This window comes from Scleropages formosus, chromosome 3 (assembly GCF_900964775.1).
Source record: "Scleropages formosus chromosome 3, fSclFor1.1, whole genome shotgun sequence".
Classification (NCBI taxonomy): domain Eukaryota; kingdom Metazoa; phylum Chordata; class Actinopteri; order Osteoglossiformes; family Osteoglossidae; genus Scleropages; species Scleropages formosus.
The window spans coordinates 13,814,717-13,836,649 of record NC_041808.1 but is presented as its reverse complement, the minus strand read 5'-3'; the positions used below and the strand labels follow the sequence as shown (position 1 = coordinate 13,836,649).

The 21,933-nt window shown below is 43.3% G+C and overlaps 1 protein-coding gene across 10 annotated transcripts; it reads left to right on the top strand.

The window, feature by feature from the left end:
• The first annotated feature begins 455 nt into the window (after window positions 1-455).
• On the top strand, window positions 456-20,878 carry LOC108935178 (guanine nucleotide-binding protein G(I)/G(S)/G(O) subunit gamma-7-like). Of its 10 annotated transcripts, none has more exons than XM_029250209.1 (5): window positions 781-1,264; window positions 4,088-4,152; window positions 10,539-10,687; window positions 15,183-15,303; window positions 17,207-20,878. In XM_029250209.1, exons 4-5 carry the CDS (start codon window positions 15,223-15,225, stop codon window positions 17,330-17,332), a joined length of 207 nt encoding a protein of 68 aa, XP_029106042.1. In that variant the 5' UTR covers window positions 781-1,264; window positions 4,088-4,152; window positions 10,539-10,687; window positions 15,183-15,222; the 3' UTR covers window positions 17,333-20,878. The 10 variants fall into 10 exon arrangements, with proteins under 10 accessions (XP_018609079.1, XP_029106042.1, XP_029106043.1 ...); XM_029250210.1 differs by having other exon boundaries at window positions 10,539-10,691; XM_018753563.2 differs by lacking the exons at window positions 781-1,264; window positions 10,539-10,687 and adding an exon at window positions 456-520.
• Window positions 20,879-21,933: the final 1,055 nt, after the last annotated feature.

Below are 21,933 nucleotides of genomic sequence, written 5' to 3'. Positions count from 1 at the left end.
GTTTAAAACTGGTCGTGTCAACTAGGCATACACACACACACACATTTTCAGAACCGCTTGTCCCATACGGGGTCACGGGGAACCGGAGCCTAACCCGGTAACACAGGGCGTAAGGCCGGAGGGGGAGGGGACACACCCAGGACGGGACGCCAGTCCGTCGCAAGGCACCCCAAGCGGGACTCGAACCCCAGACCCACCGGAGAGCAGGACTGTGGTCCAACCCACTGCGCCACCGCACCCCATAGGTTCGACTAGGCATACTAAATCGGAATTGGAAAAGAGTAGAGAGAAGAAGAGGGTCCGGAGAGCACCCACCGCCGGGGTGAGTGAGGGGGGGCACTGCGGGGAGTGAGCGATCGTGTGTGACAAAGAAGACGGGGAGAGAGAGAGAGAGAGAGAGAGAGAGAGAGAGAGAGAGAGAGAGAGAGAGAGAGAGAGAGAGAGAACGCGGGCGAGCGCTCCACGAAGGAGGGAGAGCTAGAAACATGATGGGCCCCGTGCCCCTTTAAATCTCCTTCAGGTGAGTGGAGGAGGTGAGTGTCTCCCTTCAGAGGCGCGTACCTGTGTGCGCATGAAAGGCGCGGCCGTCGCGTCTTTAATATGGACTCACGCTTAGATTCCGCGCGCGCGTATATGTGTGTGTACACTGTGTGTAGACGCTGCAAGGACTGGAGGAGCTGTGACCGACCGGGCGACCACTCGCCGCGCTCTTTTCACTGCGTCGCGCTTCGTCTTGTTGTCGTTCCCTCGCTCCGCTAAATAACGGCGCGGACGCGTCAGCGCCGTTGCGGAAAGGAGGGGCTCGGCTATCCGGTGCACGTGATCGCGCGCGCGCTTGTGTGCGTGTTGTCGTGGAACACGTTTCCGCAGCTTTGTTCGAACGAATTACGAAAAGCGTGGATTCCAAGAGCTCGTAGAGTTATAGCGAACAGCGCCTGCTCTTTTTTTTTACACGCATTGTTCAGTTATTAATAATTAAGTGGGCCTAGCCTAGGCTAGTAGGAAAACAACATCGCGCCGGAGAGAAAAGCAGTCGGCGCGAAAGAGGTCGGTCTTGAACAGGACGCACGGGGTGAAAACGTAGAAGGGCGAAGACCGAGCACTGCTTTTACTTGATAAGAAGGTAATTTTTTAAAGCAGCAGCGGAGGAGGTGCGCGAGGAGCTCCGTGACAACATCCTGTTTGATGTGAAACTGAAAGTTGGTGACGGAGACAGATCCGCTTCCACGTTTCCTGCTTCAAAATTAGTGACACATTTCTTATGGTGAGTAAGGGAAGCGGTTGGTGAGGTGGCGTTCGCTTTCAACCGTATTTCTGATCTTAATTCCACTCAGAGCAACTGGGGCCGGAATTTTAGCGCTTAGAACTCGGCGACACTTCAGCGCTGACGCGGTTTCTTAGGTTCCACGCATTACGCGTTTGTCTGGTTGCGAAAGGTCTGTTACGAATTTTCTAACTCTAAGATAACATCTTTAAAAAAAAAAAGCATGTTTTCTGTACGCCTCAGTAAGTTTTTCACATTTTGGCTGTCAAATAGATGAGCAAACGTATCATCATCACCCCCCATCATCACTTCAGAACATTTCTCCGCAACTCTCCTCCTTCATCTCTACAATCATCAACTCCTCGCTCTCCTCTGGCTGTTTCCCAGCCGCTTTCAAACTGCTCTCGTTTCACCTCTGTTAAAGAAACCCTTCCTGCCTGGATTCCAGTTCGGTCCAGAACCACAGACCGGTCTCCCTCCTTCCTGTCTAAAACTCTAGAGCGGGCAGCCTGTGATCAACTGTCTCATTTCCTCACCCGGAACCATCTTCTTGATGTTTATCAGTCTGGTTTCAAAGTTATTCACTCCACTGACACAGTGCTTCTAGCGGTGTCTGATGCTCTCCGGTCGGCTAGAGCCGCCTGCCTCCCTCTCCTCGGTCCTCATCCTCCTTGATCTGTCTGTAGCTCAACACTGTTAACCACCGGATTCTACTCTCCTCTCTTGGGATCAAAGTAGCGGCACTAAGATGGTTCAAGTCCTACCTATCTGACAGATCCTATCAAGTGGTCTGGCGGAACTCTCGCTCTTCTCCTCTGCCTCTCTTAACCAGTGTCCCGCAGGGTTCGGTACCGGGTCCTCTTCTCTTCTCGATCTACACCTCCTCCCTCGGCCCAGTCATAGCCTCCCATGGATTCAGATACCACTGCTATGCTGATGATACCCAGCCCTTCCTCTCCTTTCCACCTGGAGCATCAGACATTTCCACATCCATTGCTGCCTGCCTGTCGGACATCTCTGCACAGATGTCTGATCACCACCTCCAACTCAACCTCTCCAAAACGGAGATTCTTCACCTCCCAGCTGGCCTGTCCTCCTGTCACGATCTATTGATCAAACTGGACAACTCGCTCATTTTGCCTACCTCCTCGCCTAAGAGTCTTGGAGTGATGATTGACTCAAGTTTCTTTCTCTCAGCACATTGAAGCCACAACCTGGTCCTGTAGATATATCCTGCATAATATTTGCAGGATCCGTCCTTACCTCACAGCTGACTCTGCCCAACTACTTGTCCAGGCCATGGTGACATCCCATCTGGACTACTGCAGTTCTCTCCTGTGTGGCCTTCCTGTTTCTGCCATCAAACTTCTACAGCTGATACAGAACACTGCTGCGTGAGTTGTTTGATTTGCCAAAGCGTTCCAGTGTATCTCCTCTACTCATTTCTCTGCCCTGGCTTCCCGTAGCTGCCCAGATCAAATTTAAGACCCTGGTTATGGCCTACAAATGCATCAGTAGAACTGCTCCGAACTATTTACAGGACTTGATCATTCGCTACATGCCAACCAGACCTCTTTGTTTGTCTACTTTTGCTCGCTTGGTGGTCCCGCACACGAAAAGTAAAGCATGGAGGTTCTCGGTTCTGTCTCTGTTTTGGTGGAATGACCTCCCCCTAATGCTCAGAACTGCTGAAACTCTGTCTACATTCAAGAAGGGTCTGAAAACTCACTTTGTCCAAGATCTCTCCAGCTCATGTGTGGTGTAAATGTTCATACACCGTAACTTTACGATCATCTTCAGATAAGCCTTTACACAGCCTCTTATTACTACTACTATTATTTTGCAGCTGGTAGTATAGTGGTTACAGCTGCTGTCTTTGGACCCAAAGGTTATAGGTTCAACTCTCACTTCCAGCTGTAATACCCTTGAGCAATGTACTTACTCTAAAGTGCTCTAGTAAAATTACCTAGCTGTGTAAATGGGTAAATAATTGTAAGCAGCGTAACATTATAAGTTTCTTTGCAGAAAAGCATCATCTATATGTAAACTTTATCAGTGAAAAGTAAAATAGGCTATATCAGGTTTTTACAGAACCTCACAGGTGAATAACCGAAAGGATGTCTGTATTATTAAGCCTTAATTTATTGTAACAGCGATGAAAGTGTTTTTGAAGTTAACTGAATTTGAGTCCCACCTCTGTTCATAAGTTTAGGAGCCGGTATATACCAAAAATATAATTGGTCTTTGTTTTATATTTAGGTTGTGATGTTTGTCTGCTCTCTTGCAGCCTTAGTACTCACCTGAGTTGTGCAGTTTAAAAATGCATATGAAAATTGTCACGATACTCATTGTTCGTATTGTTCTGAAACTTGCACTTTCTAACACTGCTTACATTAGTTTCTCCACTTTTTCATTAAAAAAAACATCTGTTGCATTTTTCTTAATTTTGGCGGTAGGTAGAGGAACGGATTAAGTCGATCTGTGCAAAACAGTTTAGCAGGCCTTGTTGATAAAGGGATAAAAGGATGTGTTGAACAGATGGTAAAAGTTAGTTTTGAGGATATTACGGGGAGGAGCGTCATTTGGTGGAAGACGACGGCGGAACAGCACAGTGTTGTGTTTGCGGCAGAGCTGTTAATAAAAAGGTTGCAGGTTGTAGTCCTAGAAGTGGCCCTCCTGCACCTTTGAGGATGACCTACAGTGCTTTAGTGAAAATATCAATCTGTTTACAGTAATTGCACATTTAAATAACACTAAAAATAACTTGGTCTGCCATGTTGTTCCCCTCCATAATTTTGGCTTTGTTTTTATGTTTCCCTCCAGGCAACAGCTCTCACTGACCAGCTCTTGTCTCTAAGATCCTACCTAACCAGCTTGCTGTCACTCAGGTGAGGTTCGTCGCTTACCGATGACCATGTCTGCAATTGAGTGATGGGGAATAGGCTGAAGATGGTGGGGGAAGAAATGCTCACCTCATATGATTGGAGTAGTGATTTTTTGCCGTCCATCTGTTAAGTTGTTATAGTTGTACAGTATTACTGGTTCACCACAAGATGGGGCGATTACTTTGTAAGTGAATCTTGTGTCTGGCTGATGCAAAGAACATTTTACCCTTTGTAGCTGCTCAGAGATGTACAGCACATGTGAGGGCTGTAGTGGTTTCTGCAGCTGATGAAGCTGTTGAGCTCTGATTAGGTTTTTTTTTTTTTTTTTTTTTTTTTTTTTTCTTCTTAGTTTTCTGTTTACTTTTCCATTTTCCAGTTATCTTACTGCCAACACTTATTTCTCTATTGTACGTATCTTGGTGTGTTATCCCTTTTAACAAATTCATGTGGTCGTGTAAGAATCACCTCCAGGGAGACAGATGTTTCCTCATCTCGCATAAATTACCTTCACCGTAACGTAAATGTTGTTATATATGTGAAATTACTAGGAAGAAATCGTTGATATTTGGATAAACCTTTATGCAGCTACTCATGTGATCTACGTTAGTTAAGAATCATGTGTCTGCATCTATCGCTCTCTTCCTGCTAATGTAATGCACACATTGTATTTTCTGTGAGATGTACGTCGCCGAGGAGGGGCGCGGTGGCACAGTGGGTTGGACCGCAGTCCTGCTCTCCGGTGGGTCTGGGGTTCAAGTCCCGCTTGGGGTGCCTTGCGACGGACTGGCGTCCCATCCTGGGTGTGTCCCCTCCCTCTCTCCAGCCTTCCGCCCTGTGTTGCCGGGTGGGCTCCGGTTCCCCGTGACCCCGTATGGGACAAGCGGTTCTGAAAATGTGTGTGTGTGTGTGTGTGTGTGTGTGTGTGTGTGTGTGTGTGTGTGTGTGTGTACGTCGCCTTGGAGAAAAGCGTCTGCTGAATGAATACATGTAAATGTAAGGTATAAGTGAGGATCTTCTGCAGAAGGACTACAACCTTAGCATTAACCTCTGAAGGCCCCTTGACCCATGTATGCCATTGCTTTTTAAAATGCTGAAAATTACCTCTTTAATTCTCTTCACATTCTTTGTAAATTTTACGAAATTCAGATCCATCGTTTCTTGGCGCTCTGCTGACAAATGCATATGGGGTGTAGTTTGATATGTACAGTCTGTCTTAATGCATTTTCCTTGGAGAAATTGGCAGTAGTTCATCCTTTCCACACAGAAGTGCAAAGGAAAGACACAACCTGCTGGATCTAGGATCCCTACCGATGGATTCCAGCCTCGGCATCACACGTGCAGGCTTTTTCCTTAGAATTATAGCACTTGTGGACAGGCTTTCCACCACTTCAGCAGAGTGTTGCCTTCTCATATAATCTTTTTTTTTTTTTTTTTTTTTCTTCCCCCCCCCCCCTCTGTTTAGTCTACTTGGTTATTGACATTTTCCTCATTCCATTAGATCCTTGTAATGCTATTTGTTTTCTGGGAAGTGGCTTCTATTCCACATCCCACAGGTCATGGACTGTTACATGTATCAGCGCTGTGGTCGAGACAGAAATAGGGTGCCAGTTGAAACTGCCTCTGGAAATGTCTTCTCTCCTATTTATGATGATTTGTTATTTTTAAGCGTAGCTGCTCTCAGTGGCTGGAGAGTGTGTGTGTTCCTGTGTATTACCGTATGTGGGAGAATCACATGGTCGGACCTTTTAAGATGATATTTATCTTTCAAGTTAACTCTTTATTTCGGAGTGTTTAGTCCAGTCGTAATCAGCCAGAAGAGAAGAACTAACATGTTTCTTTAATTTGCTGCATTAAACCGTTGCTCATTTTGATGCTATGTGGAATGCTGAGTGTCACTTGACAAATGTTTTTGGGAATATAATACATATTAAGAAAAACAGTTCCAAGTTTGGGGGGGGGGGGTGCGGTGGCTCAGCAGGTTTGGTCGAGTCCTGCTCTCTGGCGGGTCTGGGGTTCGAGTCCTGCTTTGGGTGCCTTGTGATGGACTGGTGTCCCTTCCTGGGTGTGTTCCCTACGGCCTGTGTTGGCGGCTTAGGCTCCGGTTCGCCGCAACCCCGCTCAGGACAAGCGGCTTCGGCCGATGTGTTTGTGTGCGAGTTCTAAGTTTTCTTTAGCTTGCAAAGAATTTAATGTTCCACCTGGTAGTGCCCACACTGAGAGCTAAAAATTAATTTATGGGCAGGAAGGTATAGTTTAGTTGACCATTAGTGAATGGAGCAGCACCTTGTGATCTTTCGAAAATGAGGCCGACTTTTCTGATGAGGTGTACGTCGATTTGGAGAAAAGCGTCTGCTAAAATGAGTAAATGTAATGGCTTTACAGCAGAATGGCTTGCGGCTGAGTTTTGACAGTGAAAAACTTTTGTGCTTAGAGAATAAGCCAAATGCAGAAATGCAAAGAGACGTTGACAGCATCTCAATTCTGCCTGGCCTTTTATCTGTGGTGTCCATAGGCGCTCCCAACAAATAGATCATTGGACATACAATATCTTGGAGTGCATCAGGCTTTTAAGTGTTACTTTATTAACTGTTGTAGTTTTTTTATGTTCTTAATTATGGATGACAGGGCTCTTGGTTTTGCTTTTAGTGCATCTTTACACATCTCCTTGCAGCTGAGTTTTCAGCACACTTTGGTCTACATATATCTGAGGGTATTTTTGGAGATCTATCCAAAAATGTCATACACGTAGACCCGCTGATAAGGCTTATCCTTGGCGATCCGATGAGATCATAGAGTTGCGAACAGGAATGCTTTGCTTTGGTAAAGAAGGTACTTGTCCTCCCTGTCATGTCCATCTCTTATAGAAAACCTTTTCAGTAGTGAGTTAAGCCAAAGTAACCCATCAGAATCATAGCACCTTAACACAGCTGTAGGATCCAGCTGTGTTTAGCTCTTTTTTCTCACTGGAACTAGAAACTGGTGAGGAGCTACTCAAGAAGTAAGCGATCCCTGTCAGTCTGCTTTACTGCATTCATATTAATGTGTCAAATGACGGCGCTAACAAACTACAGCATGATGTTCGCATGTGTGATAAGTATGAATTTACTCAGATTTTTGCTCCCCTTTATGTACCTGCTGTAACTTGTGCATCTTCAACAAATTGTTAGTGAAATATCAGTAATTGTACTGTATTTCTTGCACGAAGAAAAGTAAATCTATGAAGGCCAATGCTGAGATTCCACTTTACTGCTTTGTTTTAAATGTATTAATTTCCATCATTGGCCTACACTAGAGACCGTTGCGCCACATTACTGTAAATACAGCCCAATTTTGTGCGCAAAAAAAAAAAAAAAAAAAAAACTGCATTCTGCAATCATCCAGATGGGGAAAACTCATGCAGTGCCATTTATTTATATGAAGTAGGTCCTCTACCACCAGGGGTGGGCTTTGTGTGGAATGCTGTTGGTCAGGAGAAGAGTGTGCGCTGGGCGATTTGCTGTACAGTCACTGTCATCGTGGAGGTCCCTGTAGATAACATGGCACAAGAACAGTTTGTCTTCTTTGTTTATATTGTCAGAGAATGCTGAGGTTTCTGAAAATCTTCCCACTCTGGACTTTTTGGACTGTTTGTTTCCGAACAATTTGAAAACAAGATCGTAAACTCGTAACACGGATCAGATGTTACAGAAACTTTTTTTTTTTTTTTTTCTTCCTGAGCTCAAGCTGTTAGTTCTGACAATGTTGCCATCTGTTTAATGTCAGGTATTTCCTTTACAAGTTATAAAGTATTTTATACACTGAAATGAATCCTAGGGTTATGGTAACTAGGTTGACAACCTTTCAGACACAACAGTGAAATTGTTTCAACTCTGACTTGACCTATTTGTTACATAAATGCGTTCGACGTTCATCAGCTTCAACTTTTTTATCTGCATTCAATAAAACAATGCATGCATCCCTCGATTTAGTTACAAGTTAGGTTTTGTAAAATTCTTGGATACAGCCATAATGTTTTGTAAGACTTTTCGTTTGAGCCTCTTTTAAATAACTGAGCTCCATTAAAATAAGAACGGATTTGGAAAGACTGAAAAAAATCCTTTTCAATGCTGATTCTTGACTGATTTATTCCATTATCACGTGTAACAGTCCTCGTCTTGCCATTGATCGCAGATAGAGAACACGAGCCGTAGACGCTGCGCAAGCCTGTTGATTCAGTCTGATCCCGCACTGTCTTGGGGCACATTTTATCGCCAGGTAATGCGAGCGGAAGCTCGGAGAAGTTTTAGAAAACAGAACGGTGAAGGAAGTTCAATTAAAAGTAAGTAATAAGTAAATAAATAGACAATCTGGAAAGTGTTTGTATCCCTGAGAATTTGTCACTCGAACATTCGTGGCTTGAAGAGCCAGTGTAATATGAAATGAGGATGCATGGCAGGAAAAAAGAACAATAGGGCTGGTCACTCCAGAAGATGGCAGCAAAACATGCATGGAAGTCCAGTTCAGTTTTCCTTTTGTGTCCTCCTGTGTTCGTCATGAGCGCGCCACCTCCCAGATTCGCCGTAATCCTGCCGTTACATCAGCGCAGAGACGGATTTGGACTCGGGCGGCTGCGGACGCATCCAAGTTGCACGGAAGCTGCGGCGTGATGTCCGGATGATGAGCGACACCGAAACGGATGTTTTTCGGCTGAATTTCGGGAGCGCTTTGGAAACCGAGGGTTCCCCTGGCTTTGATGGGTTTTTATCGGAAGGCAACGGGTGCTAAAACGGAATTGTTACTTAGTTTGAGCGGATGAGTGAAAATTCATTTCGCACAATGCATCACATATGAGTTGTTATTTTTTGCCGTTAAGTCCTCTAAACTCTTGCAAAATGTTTGACGGTTTGAACTGAAATATGATATATATTATGAGATGGCTTATTCCAGTCTGTCGAGGAAGTGGCCCAGTTTGCACTGCTGGTGGTTCCCCTGGAGTCGCAACGAGATCATTTTTCTTCCCCATCTTTGCTCCAGAGTAACTAATTTCCCCGTCTGGTTAAATGAGCAAAAATTTAGTGAATTAGTCTGTGTGGATGATGGCTGTGCTGGTAGATTAATTTCTAAAAAAAAAAAAAAGGTGAATATTGGCCTTTCACTTCCCTTGCAACAGCTGTTGTGTCATGGTTGAGTACATGTGAGGTGGGAAGGCTCTGAGGAGTCAGCACTTTCTTTGCTGGCTTCCTTCTATCTTACGAACATGCACCGTGTTTGCTGCAGATGGAGTCACGGAAAGTTGCCCTCGTATCAGTTTAGGCTTCCCGAAGCAGTTCTTGTAATAATTCCGAGGAAAAAGCCCCCCCCCCCACCCCCACGAAGTATCGTTTTCAGATGGGTCGAAAAGCAGATATGGATGCCTTGTCCCTCCCGGCAACGCAAAACCGGGACATTTAATGCCGGTGCCGTTAGTGTTCTTAAGTTTGGCGTTAAAGGCATCATCTAGGGTGTAGCTCTGCTTTACTGCACAGGCTGCTCCACAGTAACAGACACACGGTGTATTGCGGACACGGTGCAACGTTTAATCCGCATGTAATAAAGCGTGACTAAGAATGGCGCTCTCCTATTGCAGTGTGAAATATTTAAAGTTCATGGTTGGAAAGTCAAAAATGGCTCCTGCTACCTGCTCTAGTAATTTGTGCTGATCTACGGATGTGTTACTTTTTCCGTGTAAATGCTAAGGTGATAGTGCCTTCGGCAGCGACGCTCCCTCGTGACAACATAAATTTTACCGTGGCTGAGTCTAAAGGTCATAAAAATGTACTTTTTCTGCTGCCATGCAAAGGTTGCAGAATGTCTTCCGAATGCCTTCTGAAAACGCGTGCGGCTATTGAATGTGTTGCATATTTTTAAAGCAAACTTGTAATACATGTTAACTAGATTATGTTAGTATCTATCCAGCACTTTAAAGAATTAGGCCAGTTATGTCTGATATGTAGTAAGGCAATAAATTTTTAATTTACACATAGTAGGTAACTTCCTTATCCCCGTTTTCAATAACCCCCACTATGCTCCGCAGTCTTTCCCGGAAGCATGGGGCATTAGGGCGATCGCACACTCGTTCGCTTGGCCGCACGCGAAGGACAATTTCCATCCCGACATTGTGAGCCCACACCCCACCGGCATGCCTTGCTGTGCTACCGTGCAGCCCTTAATCCGTAATTAAGGTAAATGATTGAAAAGTAGACTGTTTTAAAACTTTTTTTTTTTTTTTGGTACATGCATACTCCGCATTGCTGCCTTTCTACAAGAAAACCCCAGACTATCTTCCCCGCTCCTGCACGCGCGCTTCCTGGCGCCGTTTCCTCTCAGCTGCATTCCTGCCACATTTTCTCATCTGTGGTTTTCATCACCAGGAAATCCTGTTTAAGGGAATCCGAGCAACTGCGGCAGCAGCGGCGGTGGCAGCAGCGTCGGCCAGCCCCCTGAAACTCCGCACGTCACCCGTTTCTCCCGCTGGAGCCCACGGTATTCCCAGAGCGCTGTTGCGCGCCTTCCCACCCACGTGCGTGCGTATGACGCCAGGCTTTTGTCTCCGATAGCTTGCTTTCTGCCTACACGTGTATGAGGTGGAAGAGGGCATCTTTTTAAAATATTTTCCTGCTTACGTGTGCCGTGCTGTTGAAGGAGATGAGGAGTTTGCTGGATTGTTCTCTTACGGTTGGCCTTTGTGCTGTTGCAAGTCCAGGCCCTGGTTCCTCATTTCCTTCCCTAGTAAGATGTCAGGCCACAGAATTTGGTTCTACACCCCAAGTGAACTGGCTTCTCATCCAGAGTTTACCCTGTATCGTGCCCCGTTTCCAGGATAGGCTCTGGGCCACTGCGACCCCGCGCCGCACAAGCGGTTACTAATCACGGATCAGTAAATAATGAACGAACGAAGAAGGGCTGCGTATCTAGAAGGTCATCTGTTATTCCCTCAGGCTTTTTGCAGAGGTCAGATGGCACGCCTGTAAGGCCGCTTTAACTGGCCACGTCTATGACCGTGTAAGACGGCAACTCTCCGCATTTCGAGCCAACTCCCGTTGTCTGATCTGCACCGATTATCCCTCCTTGCCATCTCCATGCGTGACAGCTTTAACGAAGTTCTTAGTCAGCATGTTTCTTTTGCATGAGTAATGCTGTGGGGATTAGAATGATCTGGAATTGTCTTTGGCAAATACATGTATGCAAACACTGGCGGATTCCGTATTACTTAAGCGATCGGGAAAGCTCCTTATAAGGAACTAAGAGCGAAGAAAGACACACCCTTCAGAAATGTCCAGCAAAATCCCGTAGTACAAATGGCATAACTGCCACTGCGGCAGCAGGCCTTCCTGCCGATGCCGACTGCGTTTGGACAGATGCTCCTTTGAAACCGCGCAAGATGTTTCGAAGTTGACACGGTGTGTGTGGTTTCCAGTAGCATGTGTCCTTCGTACCCCGGAGATAAAGGAAGTGGGTCACCTCGTGACTTCTGTTGAGCTCTTTTACATACCTCACATACCAGCTGGATGCCGGGCACTTTTTTTCTGCATTTTTTTCCAGTGATGCTAAAGTGCACTGCTATTAATAATGCCTGTTCCACCTCGGTGTTCGGCACTGATACCGACTGGCCTCCGCTCTGCTGTCCGTTTATGGCCATGCATTTGTGGTGAGGGTTAGGAAACTAAGGTGAGATAAACGGAGAACTGGCTTAGCTTGTTCTTTTAAGCCTGCGGTTATACGGATTGCTCTTCCCCAAGGGAAGTTGCAATAGGAAGTTAATAGAGAAAAGCGTACCCGCGGTGCTGCGGGCGGCAGGGCTCCAGGGCTCCAGGTGTACGGTTGTCGGCCTCGTGCCCCGTGCAAGTGTGGCTGTGCGTTGCGCTTTCCAGTTCTTCCACACTTGGGGAAGCGAAGGTGTGCGCTGCAGGGCGTCACGTTGCCCCGCGAAACCAAAACCCAACCACCCTTCGGAGGAATGCTTTTCCCGTTTTTCTTTTGTCTTCCAACGGCAGCAGATAGTGCTGTTCTCCATCGTGTTGCGGTATTGCATTTGACAACATATGCTCTCCTTTTGCCTAAAATGTGCAGTTTTTTTTTTTTTTTCTTTCTCTTGCTCTGCAAGTAATGCTTGAAGAAAGAAAAAAACTAGTGTGTTTTAAGTAGACAAAACATAGACATGTCATTTTCAGTTTTCATAAGTTAGACATTTGCTTCAAGTAAATTGATAACAGAGGTGACATGGTGGCACAGCAGGTGTCTGGTTGTACATTTGGAGTTGGGTTTGGATTTTGTTCTCCGGGCAGAGTTTGTCCGTTCTCCTCGTGTTCATGTTGGTTTTTCTCCCACATTGTAAAGATATGTGGAAGAAGGCCACTTCCTATAAATCACTTCCATATCCTGCATAAACGGAGCTAAATGTTCCTTTGTGCCTAGGGATGCATAACTCCTAGTAGATGGAAGCAGTAGTTTTTATTAACACTCAGAATATAAGCATGCTCCGTTCAACCCTGGACTTCACAGAAAAAGTTTAAAAAATGACATATGGGGCAGCCTCTTCTCATAAAGAATAATACACAACTGAACTAATACAGAACATGTCAGCAAAAGCACAGTAACGATTTTATACTTGAGTAGAACTCAATGCACATCAGTCCCATTTATGAAATGAACTGATTTGGTGTGGAGTGAGGACTGCAAATATTTGACCGTCAGTTAATTTAATGGATTTTTGTGTTAGTTTTGTGCTTGCAGCCTTCGTTCGAAGAAATTGCGATAACTGAAATGAGCGTCTTTGTGTTTTACTAGCAGTCCGTTCACTGGTTCTGAGAATGGTCCGGCCCACTCTGTACTACTGCTCGTGCACATTTACCGTACTCTTCTTGCTATCTGTCATGTGCCTGGTCCAAGCACTGCTCTGCCCAAGGCTCGCGGAGGACAGCCTGTTCTGTACGGGCAAGAGATTTGCTCCCAAAACTTGCGGAAAACCCAGATCGTGCCGACCGCTCCTCTGAAGAGCACCGGTAGTGTATTTGCGGTATTGCTGCCTTTGTCCAGAGTGATTTACAGTCACTTACGCTACACAGAGCTTTGAGGTTATGGAGCCAGCTGCTCCTGTTTGACACTCAATGGAACGCTGCATGTATGAATGCAGTTTACCATTGAAATAGTGCCACCTCTCTTTTTTTCCCACTCTTTTTCTGGGCCCCGTTTTAATCGGTTTCTCTCTTGAGTTTAAGGAATACTGTGCCATCCACTTGAACTGCTCACATTCCTGGGCTGTACGCTGTTAGCCTTGCCCTTTCCCTGGAGAGCTGTAAAAGAGTTCCACAAGCTCTCAGTCATTCGGGGATGCATAAATATAATGAAATTCAATGCTTTCTGGGGTCTGGTTTTGGCTGCTACTCTAGGGATTCCTCAGGGTATTTAACTGTTGTTTTGTAAATTGGAAGTTTACAGGTCCACGTTTGCAAGTTGTTATAGCACAATAAAAAAAAAAAAGTTGTGAAAATGGGAAAAATCATTGTAAGTTCTTTTGGAGAAAACCAAGTTTAGCAGTGATTTCAAGCACTGTTACCTGCTGTGCAAGTTATGGTATGACTGTGTTGCAGACTTTTTGTCTTTTTTCCACTTGATGATCAGACTTCCGTATGTTACTTTCAAAACAAAAAATAATACTGCAGCTTTTAACTTTTTTTTTTTTTTCTTTTTCCAGTTACTTCTTTCTGTTTTTGCACCTGACTGCAGTTTCTGCTGATTAAGAATGGAGAGGCGTAGTAAAAAAAAAAAAAAAAATGGCAAAAACAAACCCGGTTTCCATGCGCTTGTTAAATTTTGCCAGAAGATTCTTTACAAAGGTGTGGTTGCGTTCTCTGGAAGAGCTCCATGTACCTGATCGGCATAATTCGCTGAGGGAATACGCAGCCGACATTCCCGCGGTGAACACGGAGTTTTGAACGGTGTTATCGCTGAGGAAGTGCACTCCTCTCGAGTAAACACGGGCTCTTCTGGGAATCTTTCGGAACATGATCTGCCTGTACTGGTTAGTCATTAGCGCTGCAGCATTAGATAGTACATTGAAGAGGACTTTGTTGGTTGTTCTGATTAGTCATCCATCCACCAATACCGCAGCACACTACAACACCGGTACTGCCAGTGTGACCAGATTTACATTTACATTTATTCACTTAAGAGACGCTTTTCTCAAAGCGACTTCCAATGAACTCTATGTAGTGTCGTCAGCCCACACACCTTATTCACCAAGGTGACTTACAGTGCTGGATACACTATTTACAATGGGTCGCTCATCCATACATCAGCGGAACACACTCTCTCCGTCACTCACACACTATGGGGGAACCTGAAGAGCATGTCTTTGGAGTGTGGGAGGAAACCAGAGCACTCACAGACACAGGGAGAACATGCAAACTCCACACAGACTGAGTGGGCATCAAGCCCACATCCTCTCACACCACCCAGGCGCTGAGAGACGGCAGCACTACTTGCTGTGCCACCGTGCCGCCCCACAGATGTCACAAGGGTGCTTTTTGATCCCAGAAGGAAACTGCACAGTGCTCCAGCAGCACACACAAAACAGCAAGAAAACAAAATAATTGCAACAGAACATGCAACAGGTAGTGAAAGAAAGGATGCTGGAATAACACGGAAATTAAAAATAAAGCAGGCATAGACAGTGAGTACTGGAAAAAGGAGTAATGCAGATAAGAAGACTAAAAAAGGATCTAGGTCTTGGCTCAATTGCCCCCTCCTGAAAAGAAACTAAAACAAAAAGATGGTGTCAGAGTGCAGTTTTTTTTTTTTTTTTTTTTTTTAAAATGGAATTCAGTAGTTGGTATAATGATACCAATCATTGTTGTCAATCTGTCAGCTGAAGGAACATTCATTTTCGCTATAGTTAAACTAATGTTTAGTTGCCTTATGACCTGAAACATCCATTGCTGTTCTAAAGCCGGCTGATATTGTACGTTAAAAATGTGTTGATGAAGTATGAATTTGTTCACTTGATTGTTTCACAGTGGATTCTGCTTTGGACGATTGTTAAACTGATGGCAGAGAATGTCGACCACTAACAGCATCGCCCAGGCCAGGAAGGTGGTGGAGCAGCTGCGGGTCGAGGCAGGAATCGAGCGCATCAAGGTAGGGAATTCATATTCCGGTCCTTCCAGTGCTGTTAAGTGACAGACAGTACTCTGTGTCTTTTTGTCAGTCAGCAAAATACTGAGGAAGCATTCGCAAATAAGCATGAAGGTTTGCATTGCTGCGTCTGCTGTGCAGCAACTCCGAAGAATGACTCTACACCTGACCTGCGGCGTTTAAACGTGTCGCACGGCTGCCATTTGTCGAGCAAATGATTAACTGCGCTGAATGCAAATTACTTGCAGGAATTACTTAAGGAAGTGATGGTAGAATTGTGTCTCAGGGTTTAAAGCAGGATGACATGAAGTCATTTTCACTGCATGAGAAAACTGGCTCTGTATTTCCTTGTGTGAGGCTCATTGGCTTTGGTACTAGATTACATTTGATAATGAGTGAAAATTTTGCAAAAGTGGCTTTACGTTAATGTAAATGTCTTGTATAAAAAAAAAAAAAAATTTTTGGTAGGAGGGGTATCAGGATTTGTCTTTCCTGTGTTTTATGCACCTACTTGAACGATGAACCTCGGTGCAGCAAGTGGTAGGGAGCGAAAAAGGTTTGCTTGAGACTTTCGTGTCTGCAGCTGTGTCTTTCTCTTAATGTAATGCATAAATTGTAATTTTGCTGAGATGTACGTCGCTTTGGACAAAAGCGTCTGCTAAATGAATAAATGTAAATGTAAAATGGGCCTGCTAATAATTACGGAATAATCTAAGGGAGCAGAGCTGCAAAATGTATACAGTGGGTCCCCGACTTCCGAACTTTCGAGTAACACACTTTTCTTTTTTGTTGCGAATCTTTTTCTAACACTTTTCAGAACTACTTTGTGCTTATTTTTTCAGAAAAAAGAGCCAGTTTCACTTGTGTGCCAAAGCGTCAGCCGATGCGCCGACGGATAGCAGTCATGAGTATTAAGCGCCACGTGGTGTTTTTCGAAAGAGTGGAGAGGTGAACGAGCTGCAGGTGATCCTGTGGCACCCGCGTCTACCAGTTTGGAGCCTGTCAGTGATGCACTGTTCCCCATCCTCCACCTCCACGTAATACCTCCGGCTCTGAGATAACGTGTAGTTGTTGTAAACTTTAAGGTAAATGACACATAGAGAAGCCACAAAGCGCCTAGGCACTTGCACCCCAGCCCAACTGACCCTTTAAACATGATCTTAATCTTTCCCCATGTTCTTCTGGACATTTTCCATGGAGTAAATGAAACACAAACATAAAACATCAACAAATGATAAAAACAGGACACAAACTCACGCATAGAGACTTTTGTAGCCACTCTGCACAAATTACATTGCTTTTTAAACGTCTTATAATAATGCTTTTCTTATCATGCTTGTTTTGGGGATTGGAAGAATTTTTTGTGCTGTGCGTGGTAAAACAGGAAGTTGGAGCTGCGGATGAACACAAACTCCCTGGTCCAGCTCTGGGCAGGGTTCTTTTATTGTGCTTTATTTACACCGTGTTGTAAATAACTCCTGTCGGGGGACTCGGAACAAGAGCAACAGTTCGCCGCGCCGCTCCGTTCCCATCTGTAAAGTAGTTTCAATTCTCCCGCTGCAGAGCTCTTCAGGTTGCTGACATTTACATGTAATTTATTTATTTAGCAGATGCTTTTCTCCAAAGTGATGTTCAATTCAGAGTGACCAAAAGCACATTTTACCAACAGATGAACACACATAGATACAGAGACACAATTCAGCCATCGTGTCCAATACCACTGTTTGTGCCAGCGTACCAAGAGTAACTGCCTTTAAAGTTAATGAAAGCCCCTTGGTTGTGCCATGTTACGTTCAACTTAACTTTTCAAGCATTCATAATAAGGAGGGGACCACCCAACGGTTTCTTGCATTTTAATTTCTGTAATTAACGGGATGTCTCTCTCTCTCTCCATCTCCACTGTCAGGTGTCGAAGGCAGCAGCCGAGCTCATGAGCTACTGTGAGCAACATGCCCGCAGTGACCCCCTGCTGGTTGGAGTGCCCACATCAGAAAATCCTTTCAAAGACAAAAAGCCTTGCATCATCCTATAGGAGCGTTCTTGATGCTTTGATGCCCAGTCAACCTTAAACGTTGCCCAGCAGTGGGCTTGTCACAGTATGACCTTAAATTTTAAAAGAAAAACACTCATAACTTAAACACTGAGCTTTAGGGAACATCTGATCCTGGCATGGAGCAAGCAGCCAAATTTGAAAGTAATATGACAGTATCTCATGCTCTCTCTTTGTATTACATAAGTAATTGATGAAATGATAAGTGTAACAGATAATGGTAATGTTAAAAAAATGATGCTCTCCATCAGTTTTTCTAGTATAGTTTTCATGAAGGATTTAGGATTTTGAGGGATTTTGATGAGGCTGGAACATATGGAATAGAATGACTGAAGATGCAGTGCCCAGTTCCTCCTGCTGACTGATTAGCTGGCTAGTTCAGTTGGTGCATAGTTTGGATTCTTAGTACAGTCTTTCTTTTCGTTTATACATCATAAATCTTTTGTCTTGTTTCCGTTTTTACTGCTATTTACACCAAAGAGTAAAGTCAACAGGTTTACTTGAAGTTGATCCTATCGGGAAGTCTGTTTTGGTCCCGCACCCTGCACTCAGTCTATTTTAATCACACTGCATATTGAGATCTGTGGAGTTATTTATAAATCTCTAATTGCTCCAATGTTGTGCTTCATTCCTTCTCAGAAAAATTTCATCAGAGTCCGCAGGACTTTAGCAGATGTTTCCTGCTAGAGTACCTCTGTTTAATCAAAGGAAACTTCTTGCCAAATGCCATATTACAGCACAGCATTGAAAGCATAGCACCTAATGTCATTTCTAAAACTACTCAGTGGCTGATTTGCAGTGTTCAGATCAAGCAGTAGGTCAATTCTGGTCCATGGAAACACACACTGAGCCTCCAAAACACAAGGTCTTTCCATGAATCATCATTTTGGTACAGTGGTTACAGTTCAGGTTTGTAATGGAAGGCCCCTTATAATGCCATAATTTTCAGATGTCTCACATATTGCCAGCATTTTTCTACTAGAGCCATTTAATAGTTTTCTTTAAATATTTTGCATAACATTTTAACATTTAACTTTTTCTATTAGCCAATCTCAGAGATCAATATCTGCCTTATTAAATTAGAAAAAAAAAGATGTGCAATATATGTATTAATGTCAAGCTGCATTTAAACATTTTATTATATTGTAATTGCACATACTGAAGAAATGAAGGATAAAGTTCTATTTGTTATGAATTTTTAGACTTTAGCATCATAGTGGTACAATTATATTCATCATGTTCGACTGAGGAATACTAAAGTAAAATATCTCAATGTTTTGTCACCAGTGTAAATTATCAACACACTGCTTTGATCTGTACAAGCAGTCTAGATCAGCTGGCAAAAGATCTATTTATATTAATGTAATGGTGCCAGTGTCTGTTAGGGTTTTTTTTTTTTTTGTAACTTATGGTGTCAGAATTCTTCATGTTCTCCCCAAGACGTCTTGAGCTGCCCCAATAAAACCTAAATGTTAAACTTCATATCTGAGGGCTCATTAACAGTGTGTCTATTTAATTTAAAAAAAAAAAAACATTGACTTGAATCAGAGAGATGATGTAATTAGTATTAAATTTGTGGAGTAACATCCCTAGCACTCAGTAAATCATATAAAAAAAAAAATTGCATTCAGCAGGAAATATACCTACCTTTGTACATACCATAGCTCAAGTTTACTATCTGATTGCATGATAATGTGCTAGCATTTTTGATAGATTTATGTTTGCGTATTAATGGTGGATTGAAGGATTTAATTTTTTTAAAAATGGTAAAAGTAGAATGCAATAATATGTTTAAATATTGTGTGCAGTTTAAAAAAAACAGTATTTATGCAGCTGATTGATTTAATCAGTGACTTATTACATGAAGAAGCTTATGCTTGTGTCCCAACTGCTAGAATTCTTGTCATATATTCTTAATAGGAAAAGTGCCCACGTAAGGCAAATGATGATGTAGGGTTGGGTTGGCCACTTAGGAACCAAGATCATCATAATTTTACATTATTCATTTAATGTGGATTCCCCCCCCCCCTTGATATTTTTTTTTTTTTTTTTTTTTTTGGAAAAGTTGACAGAATAATGGTAGAAGTAGCTTGGAATGCTATCTTTTAACTGATTCTTTAGTTTGCTGGTGACATCACTATCAAAAGTGAAATTAATATGTTATATTTTAATGGTCTCTGCTAGATACCAAAGAGAGACAGTAACCTATATATTGATACATATTAGGAAACCAACCTGACATATTTCTTTTGTTATTTACCTTTAATAGGTAGCAGTTAACATGTTAATCGGCTACCTGACAGCTGAAAATAAAGCGAGGTGCTATTTTTTTCCTTTCCTATATGGGGTATGTCTCATTTAAGGAGATATTTTAATCACGCTCCTTTTGGTCTACTAAAAATGGCCAACAAAGTAGCCCGTAATGACTAGTTAGCATGCTTATATAGCGTTTGGGACACAAGTTTTATGGTCTGCATGATGTTCAGAATACAAGAACAGCGTGTGTGTGTGTGTTGAGTTGTGTATGCAGTGGCAGCATGGTCTTCCGGTAACGTCTTCCACGCTTTGTGGAAAAGGATGTTGGCGACATGAAGAGCTGCGACTGGAGTACAATTTTTTTTAATAGCTTTTAATGTGAAGTAAATATAAATTGATGCTAAATCGGACAGAGAAAACGACCGCGCTCATGGGACTCCGAACTGGCCCGGTCCTCTTTGAGATGCTACTGCTAGTTGTACATTTATGGAGAAGTAATGAAGGACATCCTGAGAACCTGATACAGTGTAAAAGGAGGCTTTGGAGATGGGAGCGAAATGTCATGCTCGGGAGAATACGTTCCTGTCGCGTAACGTTGTACTGTGCAATTGTCCCCGTAGTGGCTGAGATGCGATGCTCTGGAACTGTGTGTGAAAGATGAGGCCTGGGTGTTGATTATGTGTTGACGCTTGGAGGGAGATGGAGAGGTTGCATAGTGAGAGAGGGATTTTGTTACCTCACCCAAGTACAGTTTGCTGTAACGTCTGAAATTTCCTTTGAGGAACTTTATGCATAAACACATTAATTTATGGATTTAAGCGTTGAGACAAAGCAGCAACCCGTCATGATTCTACCAGAATTTTTGGCACATAATCCTCCTAAAAATTTTCAGAAGACTGTACCATTTACGCTTAACAGTTGATGGTGTCAGTCAGGACCCTTTGAAATAATATCAAAAATGTTTTCTGTTCTCTTAGTCATCGGTAGACTTGTGCAGCTGTGGTAAACAGTGCGAGATACATTTCCAGTGTAAAATGCCAGCCTTTGACCTCTTTGCTGTGTGCTGGGTTGTACTGGTGTGAAAGCCTATTTGCTTTTGGTACTGGGAAGTTTAACAGAATTTTAAAAGTACCTCTCAGTTACTCTGAAGGCACATTTTTATGACATGTTAAACCCCCGATACAAATAAATACATTCATCACCTTTTCAATAATGCCATAAATTTCATTCAGACTTGCTCCATGAGAATGGCAGCTGACTGGTGTTGTGTAATAAATATATATAGCAATTTTTCTATTTCTTTATGAACTGTGTTATTCCTCAGTTGGTGTGTTGAGATTCTCTCTGGGATTTGGACTTTCTTAAAACTAAGAATTCCAAAGAGCTCCTAGATTCCTTCACCTGCGCTATTAACTCTTATTGAAGGATTTTTATAGGTTTTTAAATTGTTTTCTTTTGGGGGGTGGGATTATTAGCAGTATAGGGACACTTTATAAGGTTTTCTTAAATCTTATTAGGATTTTTTTATTATTAATTCCATTGTATTCACTTATCTTTTTTTGTCTTGAATATACAAAGTAAATTTTTTTTTTTTTTTTTTTGTATTTTTCTCTTTAATGTGCCATACGTTTTATTTCCTGTGCACTTCACATTTTGTGGAAATTGCTGTTAAAATTTGAAATGATAACTTTAAAGGTTAGGCAATAAAAATCACTGAAAGTACATGTTGTGTGAGATAGTTTGTCATTAGAACTCTTCAGAGTTTTTCCTCCAGTGAAGATAATGAGGGTTCACACACACGTTGTCCGAACCGCTTGTCCCAGACGGGGTCGTGGGGAGCCGGAGCCTAACCTGGCAACACAGGGCATAAGGTCGGAGGGGGAGGGGACACGCCCAGGACGGGACGCCAGTCCATCGCAAGGCACCTCAAGCGGGACTCAAACCCCAGACCCACCGGAGAGCAGGACCCGGTCCAACCCAGTGAGGGTTCATATAATCAGAAATATAAAATGTGTATCATCTGCTATGTCACATTTAAGATATAACACATTTGTTATACTTGGCCCCAAACATTTATTAAATATGGCATCCATGCATCCATTACTAAAACACAGGAGTTGAGGCAGGACACACCCGGAATGGAATTGGGTCCATCTTAGAGCGATCTCACACACACATTGTCACATAGGGACAGACTAAGGGAAAGTGAGTCTCCAATTCACCTGAAACACATGGAACTGCAACTATGGTAAACACTGTAAGGGACTGTGGCAGAAAACTGAAGCACCTGAAGGAAACCCACACAAACACGGGGAGTTTTGAATACG

Coding starts and splice junctions, on each gene's coding strand:
- LOC108935178 (XM_018753563.2), top strand. CDS start 15,223: ATGTCGACCACTAACAGCATCGCCCAGGCCAGGAAGGTGGTGGAGCAG. Junction 15,304..17,206: donor CAGGAATCGAGCGCATCAAG/GTAGGGAATTCA, acceptor CTCCACTGTCAG/GTGTCGAAGGCAGCAGCCGA.